The sequence below is a fragment of the Rhinolophus sinicus genome, linkage group LG11, assembly GCF_036562045.2.
Source record: "Rhinolophus sinicus isolate RSC01 linkage group LG11, ASM3656204v1, whole genome shotgun sequence".
Lineage (NCBI taxonomy): Eukaryota > Metazoa > Chordata > Mammalia > Chiroptera > Rhinolophidae > Rhinolophus > Rhinolophus sinicus.
This window is the reverse complement of record NC_133760.1, coordinates 14,375,403-14,389,826: the sequence shown is the minus strand read 5'-3', so window position 1 is coordinate 14,389,826 and position 14,424 is coordinate 14,375,403. Positions and strand designations below refer to the sequence as shown.

General features: G+C 51.3%; 2 protein-coding genes across 7 annotated transcripts; one reads left to right on the top strand and one right to left on the bottom strand.

Annotated features, from left to right (window-relative positions):
- Positions 1-46: 46 nt before the first annotated feature.
- HSPB6 (heat shock protein family B (small) member 6) lies at positions 47-2,779 on the bottom strand. Its single transcript, XM_019749961.2, has 3 exons — positions 2,258-2,779; positions 1,198-1,320; positions 47-1,096 (listed from the first exon to the last, which is right to left on the bottom strand). The coding sequence occupies exons 1-3, from the start codon at positions 2,453-2,455 to the stop codon at positions 926-928; spliced, it is 492 nt and encodes a 163-aa protein (XP_019605520.2). The 5' UTR covers positions 2,456-2,779; the 3' UTR covers positions 47-925.
- Positions 2,780-2,874: 95 nt separating this feature from the next.
- PROSER3 (proline and serine rich 3) lies at positions 2,875-14,304 on the top strand. Of its 6 annotated transcripts, none has more exons than XM_019749952.2 (11): positions 2,875-2,998; positions 4,493-4,574; positions 4,871-5,073; positions 5,911-6,038; positions 6,142-6,251; positions 6,905-6,987; positions 7,082-7,221; positions 9,279-9,451; positions 9,568-10,471; positions 10,561-10,642; positions 10,800-12,473. In XM_019749952.2, exons 3-11 carry the CDS (start codon positions 4,919-4,921, stop codon positions 10,939-10,941), a joined length of 1,917 nt encoding a protein of 638 aa, XP_019605511.2. In that variant the 5' UTR covers positions 2,875-2,998; positions 4,493-4,574; positions 4,871-4,918; the 3' UTR covers positions 10,942-12,473. The 6 variants fall into 6 exon arrangements, with proteins under 6 accessions (XP_019605511.2, XP_019605515.2, XP_019605516.2 ...); XM_019749956.2 differs by lacking the exon at positions 2,875-2,998 and adding an exon at positions 3,210-3,734 and having other exon boundaries at positions 6,145-6,251; XM_019749957.2 differs by lacking the exons at positions 2,875-2,998; positions 10,800-12,473 and adding exons at positions 3,211-3,734; positions 12,977-14,304.
- Positions 14,305-14,424: the final 120 nt, after the last annotated feature.

Here is a 14,424-nt window from a genome sequence, read left to right as displayed (position 1 = left end):
CATTGCTCCAGCCCATTCTTCCCGACCCAGACATAAAGCAGTCAGCACAGCTCTAGCACATTTATTGGGGGAGTGGGTCTAGGTAGGAGTGAGGGGATGGGGCAGCAGGGAATTCAAGGAGGGAGAAAGATTGCGGGAATCAAAGAAAGTGGCTGCTTGGCTGGTTCTTGTGTAATGAGAGGGGTCTGGAAGGTAGACGGCCTGTAGTTAGAGAGTTGAAGGTCAAGACTGACTGGGGAGGTTCTGGGTAGAGTTGCTAATGGGAGCTAGGATATTGTGCAGAATCTAGCGAGATGGGCAGGGTGTCTGCATTTGGAGGTTGAGGGTCCTAATTGGCCTAGAATAGGTGTCCATGGGTGGGGGTCAGAAAAGGGATTCTAGAGTCTGAAGGTGGGTTGGGGGACGGTGGCAGGGAGTGGAGTGTCTGGTTGGAATGAGGTGGAGGACCAGGCCTGGATGGTCTGGGATGGGAGGTCTGTGCAGTCTGGGACATTTGAGGGGTGCAGGGGATTATGCTTGACTGTCCTAGGGTGGGGACAGGGCTGTCTACACCATAATATGGTGTCAGAGTAGAGATGTGTTTGTAGAGGAGTCAGAAGGAAATAGGAGGGAGTTTTGAGTGGGCTTATATGCCAAGAAAGTGGGGTCAGTGGGGATGTGAGACTAGGCTGAGGGATTGTGTTTGTAAGGTCTAGAAACTAGGGAGGTGTGGGGGTGTTGAAAGCTGAGGGAGTATGAGAGCAGGAGAGTCAGTGGAAAGGTTTAGGTTATCTGGGCTGAGTCTAGGTTCGAAGGGTAATGGCAGGATCCCAGATTGGGTGAGCAGGTGTTCTTGGCACGCTCATGACATCTGGCTGGGCAGAGTTACATCAGCTTTAAAAGAGGGGTCTGAGGTGACTCCCGGGGTTCAGGCCAGCCCAGACCTCTACTTGGCAGTAGCTGCTGATGGCGGCAGTGGAGCCTGGGCTGGCGCAGGTGCAGCCTGGATGGATAGGACGCCCTCAGGGGACAGCGCAGACGTCACTGAGGCAGGGTCCACACCAGGCGGCAAGCGGTAGCGGCGGTGGAACTCGCGTGCGACGAATCCGTGCTCATCCTGGAAGGCGAGAGGCTTGAGCCACCGGCCCTTGCCTCTCTGCCCCCACCGTCGGCCAGCTGATCCCACCCCTGGTTCTGGCCCTCCCCCAATGGCCTCACCGGGCGCTCTTCGTGGCGTGCGTGCACCTCCACGTGTTCGCCAACAACCTTGACAGCGATTTCCTCCGGCGAGAAGTGCTTCACATCCAGCATCACCGAGAACTGCCCAGGGTCTGTCGGCACCTGCGTAGACCCTGATTGTCATCGGCTGGTCGAGGCTCCCGGGACCCAGCCAGGCCCCTCCCCCGTCGGTTCCGGTGCCGCAGCTGACCCTGGCCTCCGAAACTGAGGAGATCCCTTTCCTACTCGTACACACCGAGGACCTCTTCATCAGGAATAACTGGTCTCATCTGTCCTCCTTTAATTACTGGGAATCCCCCTCTCACACAGTGATGAGGCCTCCTTCCCCTGCCGGGTAAGGTACCTTCGCCCTCACAGGGTGAGATCCTCCCCCTCTCCAGTGTCGACGACCCCATAGCGTGTCCTCCTGGGGCCCACACTGCCAACCCCCACCTCCAGAAATCGCCAAGATGTCTCTTACTGGTCTCCAGAGTCCTCGTTCTAACCTCCCACTCAAGTCACGGGACCGCCTGCGTCCTCAGCAGTTACTAGTACTCCTCCCCAACTTTTCAGACTGGCCAGACCCCCTCCCCCCTTTCTCAAGACACAGGACCCTTCCTCCCCTCTGCCTCTCCAGGATACATAGGGTCACCCCATACAGTCTCCACTCTCTCTTCCCCAAGAATAACAAAACATCCCCTCCCCGCAGGAGTCACTGAGAGCCCCCACGCCCTTCACTATAATTGGACTCCCCTTTTTCCTACAGATTCCTTGGGTCACTAACCTCATCAGAATCATGAAGACACCCCTCAGAGTGACCGCCCCCACCCTATCAGTCCCCTCAGAGCTGAGACCCTCCTCCGATCAACGGGGATCCCCGACCCCCTTCAATAATCCGGCCTGTGAGATTCCCTACTCGGGGAACTCCGGAAGCCCCTCTGAGTGACTGGACTCTCCACCCTGTTCAAAGTCAAGGGACATTCCCTCACCCTCCCTCAGAGTTACCAGGACCCTGAGCCTTGGAAGTGGTCGGGTTACCGCCCCTCCCCAGGCCTGGCACCTGGGCGGCAGGCAGCGCCACGCTGGGTGCGCGCAGATAGTAGGGCGCCAGCGCGGCGGGGCAGAGCGAAGCGAGCTCGGCCTCCAGCAGCCCCTCGCCGAAGCGCTGATCGAAGAGGCGCCCGGGCGCCGAGAGCCCAGGCAACGGGGCCGAGGCGCGGCGCAGCCAAGACGGCTGCACAGGCACGGGGATCTCCATTCTGTTCTTCCTCCACCCTAGGCTCCGCAGTGCCCCAGAGTGAGCCGCTGCTGCTTTATAGTACGCCCTGTGTCCGCCCCTAGGCGGGCCGCCCGGGGACACTGGGACCGCGGCCAGACCCAGCCACTAATAGAGCCTTATTTAGAAAGCCAAACAATGACTTGACCATTTAGTAAGCGCCTGCTGGATGCCAGAGACGTATCAAGATCCCCCAATTTCTCGAAGGGGAAACTAAGGCTGAGAAGGCGGAGCCTTGCCGGGGTGGGGAGCACAGCGTGGCGTTTGGGCCCCAGGGCCTGAGAAGCCCTCCTCAGAGCTCCCAGTCCCTTTACTCCACCCCCGCCCCGCAGGCAGCTCTGGGGATGACGCAGATGGCGGTCTTAGGAACAGAATTCTGGGTACAGAGAATGCGGTAGACGGGCCAGGCTGTCAGGAGGAGACAGAACAGACTCTACTCCCATCTCAGCCCAGCCCCCAGCAAGCTGGACCTAATTCTGTGCCTCTGACTCAGTCTCGGATGTGCAGGGTAGCGGGGTCTGCCAGGTGAGCAGCAGCCAGGGGGCGTGGGCAAGAACAGTCCAGGCTGGCCCCCGGGGGGCCGCGCGCCTGGCCCGAAATAGCTCGTTTTGATCCCTCTACCTCGGCCAGGAGCCCAGGCCTGGCACTTGGTGCAACCAGCTGCTCCTGCAGCAAGACGGAAATGGTTAGGTGACCGGGTGGGACCGGCCTCAGGTCCGACTGATGCAGGGACGTCCGTTAGAGAGGGGACAGTCTCCCTGATAGCCCCCACAACGGGAAAGACAGTAGTTAGAATGGAGTCTGGACGAGATTTCTGCAGCAGGAGGGGGCGTGGTTGGAAGACGACTGCAGGAAAGAGAGTGTGCTTTAGAACCCCTTGCTAACCTTGAGCCCAGTCTTACATCCTTTCCATTGGTCCAGAGGCTTGCCAATTACTGCTGCACCTACGCTGTCCAATCAAACACGTTCTCTCAGTCAGGCCGACATTACAGCCAGTTGTGAGACTCCCCTCTTTAGCCACTTTCCAATTACTTTTATTTTCCTCTCTATCATTGGTCGCCTTTGAGGTCGCTCTCTTCCCGCGCGGGCACTCCCAGAGAGGGACGGGGCTGATAGGGCATTGCTAAGCGACAAAGATGTGTGCTGAGTCAGTCCGGTGAAGTAGCTGAGCAGGCAGAAACGCCGAGGTAGCTGCGGGATGAACCGCAGGTGAGGCCGATCCGTTTCCCGAGGACCACAGGAGGTCTGCGAAGGACCAAGGGTGAGAGCAACATAGCCTAGAGTCCGGAGTCTCGTTTTCAGCTGCATGGAACTACATCTCCCAAGATGCTCCACAGCCTTTGGCAGCTCCAGCCTTGGACTTCACCATCCCGGGGGGCCCATGCGTCTTACGTTCCGCTCTCTTAGAGGCCCCAGGGGCTTTTTTTCTTCTAAGGGTGTCCAGGGGCGTCGTCGAAATTAAGTTTCTTAATTTTGAAATTGTCCCCAGACCTCCAGGTGTTTTGTTTTTGACGTTTCTTGCTTAGGCGGAACCCAGAGACTGATGGGGGCTATAGTCCATCTACCCTTTTCTTCTTAGACAGTGTCCCAAGAATTTATGGGAAATGTACCGTGATAGGGTTTAGCAGTGGTTCTTAACCCGAGCTTCACTTCAAAATCACCTGGGTCGCTGCGAAAAAGATACAGATGCCTAACCCCCCTTCCAGATAATTCTGATTCTTTTGGTCTGGGGTGAGGACCATACATCTGTATTTTAAGCAATTCCTATGTTTTTCTCTTTTGAGAATGCTCCAAGGGCTGGTGGGAATGTGCCTCCAGTATCAATAAATTGAATGTGCAGTGATGCTTCATGAGAATTATAGTCTATCTCTTCCAGGAATCCATGTGGAATTATAGTCTAGTTCTGCCCTCCTCTTTCTACCCTCCCACCCTGATGCTATCTCCTCCCCTGACCCCCCCCCCCCCAACCAGGGCTGCAGTGACCATGCTCTGCCTACCAACCCCACTCTCCCCTTGCAGCCTGCCAAGATAGCCCCTTTGGGAATGCTCCCCTGGGTCGAAGCTACTACTGGCCATCTGAAGCCAGACCTGGCATGCCAAGGTGAGGACACTCCACAGAGAGTGCTGTGTGCCTTCCCAGTAGCAGGAGAGTGAGGACTGGAGGGAAGGGAGACATGCGATAAGAGATGGGGGTGAGAGAGTAAGAGTCCCTTCTCCCCTCCCCATGGCCTTATCTAGTCCTTTACCACCTGGATCCCCTACCACAGCCTCATTTACTCGAGTTACCATTGTGAGATGTATTTCCTCCCCTCTGGACCGAGACTTCATGTATGTCTGTTTCCCTACAGGGATGACCCCAGGCCTTACTTTTTTTTCTCTCTACCTCCCCGATCTTAGACTCTGAGCCCATCCAGGTCCCAGGGATCCAGGATCCCAGAAGCTCCCATGGCTCTGACCACAGGTCTCAACTCCCCTGAGCTGTTAGAGGAGTCCTGGCCATCCAGTTCAGGGACCCCTTCCCCACCCAGGACCAGTGAGGAACAGATGGTTGCTTCCACACCATTCACTCTGATTGATAATAGTGACTCTGTGGTAGCCAAGTAAGTACCAGCAACCCTGGAGGAAAGAAATGTTGCGGGGGCAAGGTGGGGGGTGGGAGGCATTCCATAATAATCATCACAGCCAGAGCTGTTTATGCAGCTCTTTAAAGACCATACTTCATATGTGTTAAGATTTCTGGAGCTAGGCTGCCTGGGTTCAAATCCCAGCTCTGTCATTTACTCTCTGTATGATCTTGGCCTCAGTTCCTTCATCTGTAAATTGGAGATATTAACAATACATATTCCCTAGGGCTGTTTTAAGCTTCCAATGAGTTAGTTACTTACTATCTGTAAGGCATCTATAACAAGGCCTAGCGAGCACTTGGATTTGTAGGACATGAGTTCAGCTGCTGTAACAAAGAGTCCCAAATTAATTGTGGCTTAAACAAGATAGTATTTATTTCTCCCTTACCTAATAGTCCAGGCAGAAGTAACGAGGGCTGATGTGGCAGCCCCCAGTTGAGATGTCAGAGACAGTTTCCTTCTATCATGTCCTCCCAACCCCTAGGCTGTTGCCCTTTCCTTCATGGACCAGAATGTCTCCCAACCACATCCACTTTCCAGAATCACTTTCCTTCATACCCTGTTAGTCAAGAACCTAGTTACATGGCCATAAAGCTGCAAGGGCACCTGGTAAATGTATCTATAGAAGAGTGGCTATGTGCCCAGTACTAGTCTTACATAATATTGCATTACTATGTAAGAAAAGAGAATGGATATTGAGGGACAACTACCAGGTGCTGCGATGGTGCTCAAAAAACATTGGCTATTGTGATTATTATTGTTATAATTTGATTCTCCTCACCCCACCCACCTCCCATTCTCTTATGCCCACAGGTACATCAACCGGTTCCGCCAGGCTCAGCCCACAAGCCGAGAGGAACGCCAGCCTGCAGGCCCAACCCCAGCTGACTTTTGGTGGCTGCGGCCTGAATCTCTAGACCCTAGCAGTCAACTTGCAGCAGGTACCTGCTTTAGTCCCATCCACTCCTGGCGTAAAACATTTCCTGATCAATGTCCTCAGCAGCCACGCCTCCTGGCCCTCCTAAATCAATTGGGGCTTCTCAGCAGGAGCCAGTGACCAAGAAGAAAGACCCAACGCAGCAATCTCGACTCTTGCCAAGGTGGCCCATGCATCGCAGGCTAAGGCTATGGCCCCCCTTCAAGAAATAAAGCAGGTGACATCCCCATCCACTCCTTCCTCTTGATACATGAACTGACAGTACCAGCCGGGATAGAATTAGAGTCAATCCCCAATTCAAGGAAGCTTAAACAAAAAAAGGAGGATTTGTTTGCTAATGCAGTAAAAAAATAAAATCCAAAAGTAGATGCTTTCAGGCATGGTTGAATCGGCATTTGAACACTATTAGGAGGAACTTGACTCTTGGCTCTCTGTACCTGTTTGCTGGGCTTAGTCTCAGGCAGGCTTTCCCTTCAAAGTAACTAAGATGGCCCTGGTAGCTCTAGGTTTCTAATTTATTTAGTTAATGCACATGAAAGAGGAGGCTTTTCCAATAGCTCCATCCAGAGCCCCAGGGCTTACTCTCATTCGCTCATAATAACTGTGATCCAGAGGACAGAATGTTATGATTAGTCAGGCCTGGTCAGGAAAGTAGGGTCAGCCCTTCTCCCACAACAATGATTGCACTGAGGGGTGGTGGATCCACAGAGGAAACTAAGTCATTCTTCCCTTAGGAGGAGGAGCAACTTCTAAGCCAGAATGTGAGGGTACCAGGTAGAGTGCAGATTTGCACTCCAGGTCCTCTATCTAGAGCCATTTTCCCAGCAGCCTTTGGGATGAGAGCTGACCTCTGACCCTCTCACCTCATAGAACCTCAACACATGGAACTCATCCCTGCTGGACCTGGAGACACTGAGCCTGCAAAGCAGAGCTGCCAGGCTGCTGAAACGCAGGTGCCTCTCCCATCCCCATCATCTTCCCCACTCTTACAGCGCCAGGCCCAGCCCTGGAGACTCCTGTTGTCTCACTTCTGCCTTCTCCCTACAGCAAGGCCTCCATCTCCTCCTCCTCCCGCAGTCCCAGCGATGCCAGCAGCTCCTCATTCCCTGTCAGCTCTGATGGCCCCTCTCCCTTCTCCATGACCTTCACCCCTGAATCCTGCGAGGGTTCTGACCCCAAGGCACATGGTAAGTTCTGGGAGGCAAGGATTGAGAGCAGTCTGGGTGGGAATCCCAGCTATGTGACCTTGGGCCTCTCTGGGCCCTCCTTGTTTCCCCAACTTTAAAGCAGGCATAATAATCGTAGTGCTCTGCTGTGGGTGTTGTGTGGATTAAAGGCGTTGGTGAATACATGGAGTACTAAGCACAGCTCTGTTAACAGTGGCTACCATTCCTATGACCGGTTTTCTCTATCCTGTCTGCCATTCTGAACACAAAGCTCTAAAATCAGAAAGCTTTTTGCAAATTTGGTACCACACCTGGTTTGACAGCAAAATCTGACCTCAACAATAAGGATATTTATAATTATATTTATAATGTATCTATCTATCTATTCTACCTGTCTATCTAGCTTTATCTCATTTAGGGCAACTATTCATACTTTTTGCTGTGGATATATTACATCGAACCATATGAAATTTTTGCCTTTGTAAGTAAAAAATGGTTGAATGTTGGCAATTGCGTATTGTTCCACCAAATATGAATGTGTTTGAGTCTGGTGTACTGCCCCAAACCCCTGTTTATACTGTATATACCACGCAACTTTGCTAAAATAAGCAAACTGTTGAACATTCAAATTTCTGCCCTCAGGATTTTCAGAGATGAGATTAAGGACCTGTGTTACTATTACTGCCATCATTGTTGTTACTTTGACTATGCCCAGATCCTGGGATGCAATGGTGCACAGGACAGGTGCTCTGTATGTCTCGGCTCCCGTAAGTGGGGACAGACAAGCACAAGTAAATAGAGCTGTTCGTGCATGTTGTGTGATCCTGCTCAAGCACTTGTCTGTCTGATTCTTCCCTCTAAGTTTCACCTCTTGTTCCTGAACCTCAGTTTTCTCATCTGTAAAATGGGGATAAAACTAGTATCTACTTCATGAGTTGTTTTGTACACTAAATTTATCCATTCATTCATCGAACAAACATTGAGTCCTACTGTGTATGGGGCCCTATGAGCAGGATTAGGGATTCCACCGTGAACCAACCATACATAGTCATACCTTCAGGGCCCTCAAATCATAGTGAGTGTGGAACAGAGAACTATATAACCCCACAAACAAATGTGAAAGTAAGCAGAAAGGAGGGTCATGCAGGAGAGGACAGTGATGCTAGGAAGTCAGAGAGGGCCTTCCCTGAAGAAGTGCTATCTCAGTGGAGACCTGAATGATGAAAGTGGGGACAGAGCCCTCTAGCATGTACAAAGGATCTGAGGTGGGAGGGAGCATGGTGCAGACAGTGGACTAGAAAAGGCAAGAGCTAGGGGTGCGAGTAGTGTGGGATAAGGTGGGAGAGATTGGCAGGGGTCAGATTACATTGGGCCATGTAGGCATGGTGAGGCATTTGGTCATTATCTTAGTACTGGGGAGCCATGGGAGGGTTCTGAGCAGGAGGGGACATGATCTTCCTTGAGTGTTAACAGACTCCCTCTGGCAGCTATCAACTCACAGTGAGAAACACTGGAAGTTTGGCTTGGGCCAGAGCCTGAGGAGCAGAGTAGAGGGAAGTGGCCAGGTTTAAAGTAGAATCACAGGATTGTCCCACACATCTGTTTGGGGGATATAGAGGGGAGAGACCTAAGATGATGCCTCCCCTTCTCTGTCCAGCATCAGATGGTAGGGCTTCTGAGAGACAACAGTAGCCCTACTGATCATGACTGATTAAATAATGCTCTGGATGATGGGAAAGATGTCCTTTTGCTCCACTGGACTGGGGACAGCCAGTGGCCCTCCCTTAGTCACTGCTGTATTGAGCCAGAGCAGTGCCTGGCTCAATAGTAAGAGCTCAATAAATATTTGTTAATGAAGGAAGAATTGAATGATGACAGGTTGAGAAGCCCATGAATCCTCTCTCTCCTCTGTCTCTGCCCCTTCCCACTTCCCACTCCAGAGAGGAGTTGGGACATTATCTGGAGAGCCTGTCTGAATAGGCTTCTGGTACAGTCAAAGGGTGTGTGCACAGGCTGTCACTGGGTTGCTCATCACCTGTGCTTCTATCTTACCTCTCTTCCCTTTACTTACCCCAAAGCAACTCCAGCACCAGCCGCCATCCCAGCTCCAACTCCAGTCTCCTCCCTGGCACCCCTGCGGCCAGAGGATGACATTCTGTACCAGTGGCGGCAGCGGCGGAAAATTGAACAGGCTCAAGGTCAGGGTGACAGAACTTGGATGCTGCGGGGGACCCCTGCCCTCACCACTCAGGTGAGCCGGGGGAGGGAGGAGTCTGAGGGGCTGAGGAGGTATCCTAAGGGAAGTTAGAGGAAGGAAGGGGTAGGCTGGTGGGACTGAAGACACTCTTCCCTTTCTCTCCCTCTCAGGTCCCTGTCCCCGTCTGTCTGCCAACCTCTCCTGCCCCTGCAGAGACCTTTGGTTCCCTGGGAACACAGCCTAACTGTGTTCCACTTTGGGGCAGTGTGGCCCGGCCTGTTCCCCCGGAAGCCATCCATGTAGAGACGCCTCCTATTCCCCCAGGGTTCTCTCCACACATCTTTTGGGGCTCCAGCCCCCATGGGTTTTTCTGGGCCCCTCAGTTGGGTCCCTGGGTATCTCTTGGGGCCGTTCCCCACGTGCCCCCGACCTCTACTGTGCACCCTACCGCCCCCCAGGGCCTGCCCACCCCTACACCAAGCAACCCCACTCAGACTGAGAGACAGAGCCCTAAGCTTCGGAAGGGTAGAGCCCGGTGCCAGGAGCCTGCTGGGCGAGCAGTTGAAGAGGGGCCTGGCCCGCAGCTCCGAGGCGCCCTGGGCCAGGTAGTGACAGCTCGCCTATTCCCGGACTGCCTGGAGGACATGCCCCCTCTCCTCGAGGGCCAGCCTCCACTGCAGCCTGAATCTTCAGAAGTCAAGGCCACACACCCCCAAACCAATATTACTCCCTCTCTCTCAGAGGTCAGGCCCCCTCTCTCTAATTCAGAGTTTCCGCAGGCGGAGACCCGGCCGGGTGGGTCTAAGGCCAAGTCTCGGAACGCCAAGGCCACGCCTCCCGCAGCGAGGCCAGTGCTTTGCAAGGACAAAGACAATCCCTCAGCTGTAGTCAGGCACCCTCAACCCAAGGTCCCACCCCCTCCAGTTGAGGAGGTGTCCATAAGCGTCAAGGCCCCGCCCCCTGCATTCAAGGCAGGGTCTCTAGAGGCTGTGGTCACGCCCCCGCCCCCTGCTGACCACCACCCGGCAGAGGACCTGCTTTCCCAGGCCGCTCGACTTCTGCAGGCTGCTGAAGGTGAGCTGATATGCGTGGCTGCCCTGATCTGGATGGCGGTCAGACACCCTACGAGTCAGGCCCCCTGGAGCTCGCTCTTTTTCCTCCAGACTCTGACGGCAGCGAGTTCCAGGAGGACCCTGTACTGCAGTTGTTAAGGGCTCAGAGGGTGGAGCTGCGGCGGCAGAAAAGGTGACTATCTCCATGATTTATGACAATGGGCCCCTGAATCGTCTGAGATCCCCATTGGGTGCCCACCTCTCTTGAGCCCCTTTCCCAGAACCATCCACAACCCCAGATCCCGACCCTGAGCACATACCTGAGCCTCTACTACCTGGCTTTTTTCCAGGAAGGTGGAAGCCCAATTATCCCTCCTGCTGGGCCACACTGAAGACCCAGGGTCTTGGTCTCCTCCAGCCTGGTTGACCCCCAGGTCTCCAAGAATGAGGCTGAGGAGGGAAGGAGCCTCACTTGAGGCCAGACGACTTTGAATTATACAAATTCTGTTTTTCCCAATGAAATATTGTTTTCAGGTTACTGGTTTTCTCTGAGAAAGGAGTTGTTCTGGAAAAGCCAAGAGTCATGCTAATTTAGGGAAATAGCTGCCCCCTTCCCCCACCGTACTTCCTAACTGTTGATGTAAAATGTCCTCTGGTTTCATCTTCTTGGAGAGGGGTTCCGTGTAAGACTTCAGGCAAAACTGGGCCTCACCTTAACTCAGGGATAGATCCTCCTATCTCAGAGTCAGAAGGGACTGCCCTCTGGGCATGTAGCTAATGGGGTCATCAAAGTGTTGGACAATGGTTAGTCCTCAGTCCACATCCTGCTTTGGTACATTGATCCCTCCCTCTTTGAAGCATTTCCTTACCCTATTTCCAGCACCCCACCCTCCTCTTCACCAGCCTGTCACTTTGGTGTGTCCTAGGGCTCTGGCCTTGACTTCTCTATCTATACGCATTCCTAGGAGCTGTTGTCTAGTTTCATGGCTCTAAATCCCATCTCTGTTCTGTTAGTTCCCAAATTTCTATCTTCAGCCTAGACCTGGCCACTGAACCTCGAGCTCTTATAGCCTGCTATCTGCTCACTACCGCCACTTAAAGGTCTAAGAAATGTCTCAAGCTGCCACGTGTCTTAACCTGAGCTCCCAGTCTTCCCCCTAAACCTGCTCCTCCCAAGCTTTCCTCAGCTTAATCCTTCTACCTGCTCAGTTCAAAAGACTCATAGTTGTTCTTGACTCCTCTCTTTTCCTCACACCCACAGTCATTTGACCAGCAAGTCCTATCATCTCTACCTTTAAAATCTATCCAGAATTTAACGCCTTCTTCCCCTTCCACTGCCCTCACCCTAGTCTAAGTTGTCATCACCTGTCTGGACTATTAACCTATTGTTTTGTCTGCAAGTTCTTTGAAACATTTCCCACCAAAAAGTAGAATTTATGTTTCTTCTCCTTGAAGCTGGGTAGAACTTTGTGACTGCCTCCACAGAGAGAATTGCAGAGGAAGTGATACTGCTTCAAATGTCTAAACTGATTAGAAAAGATGATACAGTTTCCACCTCTTTCTCTCTCTCCCTCTCCCTCTCTCTCTCCTTCTCTCCCTTTCTCCCTCTTTCTCTTTCTCTCTGGCTTTGGAGCCTTGGGCTGCCATATAAAAAGTTCAGTTGCCATGCTGGGTAGGGATTTGGGTTATACAAGTGTGTGCACTTGTCAAAATTCAGTGAAATTTGTGAATTTCATTGTACATAAAGCTTATCTCAAAAGAAAAATGTTGAATTCTAGTTAAAAATATGCATTCAAAAGTATTTAGGGGACAGTATACCAGTGTCTGTAATTTACTTTGAAATGTATCCAAAAATTAGGTTAATGGATGACTAGAGTAGTAGGTGGATGTGAGATAAAGCAAATACAGTAAAGTGTTAATGGTAAGCAAGATCTAAGTGGTGGATATATGGGTATTCACTGTAAATTGTTCCACTTTGCTGTGTGTTAGAAACTTTTCATAATAAAATGTTGGAGAATATATAATCAGGATTATTTTGATGTCTGTATTTATAAAAACAGGAGGATGGAATAGATTTCTGTAAAAAGTAGCTTCTGTATGTCACAGACATGGTAAATATTTGTTTTCAGCCTTTTTGAACAAACCATACATTTAAACGAAACCACCAAGAAGGAAATAGCTGTTTAGTTATAAAGAGAAATAAAAGATGCTTACAGTACAAGAACCTGACCTAATTTAGGAGTGAGTAGGGCCTAAAAGGATTCCTGAGAAAGTTACATTTAAACTGAGACAGGTAAATGGGGTAGCCAGTTAATTCAGTTGGTTAGAGTGCAGTGCTGATAAACTGAGACAGATAGGAGTTAACTAGTTGACAAAGAGCCATCCCAATTACAATTGCTGGATTATAATCCACCCCCAAAACTCAGTGGCATAAAACAATAATTTTATTATGCGTATGGAGTGTGTGAGTCAAAAATTTGGACAGGACACAGTTGGGGACAATTTGTTTTTGATTCATGGTGTCTAGGGATTCAACTGGGAAGACTCAAAGGTGACTCGGCAGCTGGACATGGACTCTCTGGGGCTTCTTCACACACAAGTCTGGCATCCGGGCTCAGATGACAAGCTGGAACTATGGACTGCAGTGCCTACACATGATTTTCATGTGGCTTGGGCTTTCTCACAGCATGACTGCCTCAGCATAGTTACATTTCTTACATGATGCCTCAACAACTCTTAGAGCTAGTCATTCCGGTGGGCAAGAAGGAAGCTGCATTGCCTTTTATTACCCAGCCTTGGAAATCATATGGTATCCATTCCACTATTATCTATTGGTTGATGTTGTCACAGTCCTGCCCAGATTCAAAGGGGAGGGGACATCGACTCCACCTTTTCATGAGAGGAGTGTCAAAGAATTTGTAGCCACCACAGAGCTTGAAGGGGGGGGGGAAGGGATGCTCCAGGTAGAGGGAGAGGGAACACCATGTAGGAAATATCTATGTTGGGAGTGAGGTATGCAAGTTCAAGAAATTGAAATAAGTAATTGTAAATTGACCCCCAGCATTCCTTTTCCCTAATCTCTGCTTAATTTTTATCCATAGAACTTAATCACCTTCTATATTTTTAAGTATTTATTTTGTTCATTGTCTTCTCCTACTAGCTTTTGAGTTCCATGTGGGTAGTGTATATTTCACCTATTTTGGTTACTGATGTATCCACAAATTAAGTGATCAGAATTTTTGAATGAATGGATGGCTGGATCAAGGATGTGCTTTCTAAGGTGAGAGCCTTGTTGAGGGCATGACCAATGGGAGAGTCCTCTTGGAAAGGTGGTTGTTACACAATGTTTTCTGAGCCTGGCTCAGTCAGCGATGGGAATGATTAAGATTGGCCTTATGGGAGGCAAGGAGTCAAGGCTGGGGGACCAGCCTATAATAGACAGTAGAGAAGACAAGGAAAATATCCCAAGACCAAGTTGCAGAGTGCCTAGAGTTATGTTCCAGGCAGGGCATCTGAGCCAGTGGAAACTGTCCATGGACGAAATGTCAGTTTTCTGTGGGCAGGGGCAGGATCAGGACTGACAAGGTGGGGCTAGAGGATTGAGACGCTGAAAAGCTGCTTGGGGATGCAGAAAAGCCCTGGGCCCATGGGAGGATCCAATTATGAGCGGTTAAAGGAGCGGTCACTGAGAATACTATGGGGAGGGCCTATTGCTTAGCGTTAGAAGTGTTAGAAGCAAATCATAAAGAAACTGGGAGTGTGTCTCAGGAGGGGAATAACAGCCAATGAAAAGCAGTCATGGGCGCGGCGCTGTCAAACTTCTCGGGGCGGGACCGAAGAGACCGAGCCAGGGATGGGACGTAAGCTGAAGCCAATGAAAAGCTGCCAGGTGGGCGGGGCGTCTTCCTAAGGCCAAAGGTGGAGCCAATAAGGAGCGGCGCCGCGTCCCCCTGCCCCCGCCACCGTGGGGCGCGC

Bases quoted from the DNA above. Each gene is read 5' to 3' on its own strand.
- HSPB6 (XM_019749961.2), bottom strand. From the start codon at position 2,455: ATGGAGATCCCCGTGCCTGTGCAGCCGTCTTGGCTGCGCCGCGCCTCG. The intron at 1,321-2,257 runs GTGCCAGGCCTG...GGGTCTACGCAG, and splicing joins TGGCGCTGCCTGCCGCCCAG to GTGCCGACAGACCCTGGGCA. The intron at 1,097-1,197 runs GTGAGGCCATTG...CTCGCCTTCCAG, and splicing joins CACGCCACGAAGAGCGCCCG to GATGAGCACGGATTCGTCGC.
- PROSER3 (XM_019749952.2), top strand. From the start codon at position 4,919: ATGGCTCTGACCACAGGTCTCAACTCCCCTGAGCTGTTAGAGGAGTCC. The intron at 10,472-10,560 runs GTGAGCTGATAT...TTTTTCCTCCAG, and splicing joins ACTTCTGCAGGCTGCTGAAG to ACTCTGACGGCAGCGAGTTC. The intron at 10,643-10,799 runs GTGACTATCTCC...GCTTTTTTCCAG, and splicing joins GAGCTGCGGCGGCAGAAAAG to GAAGGTGGAAGCCCAATTAT.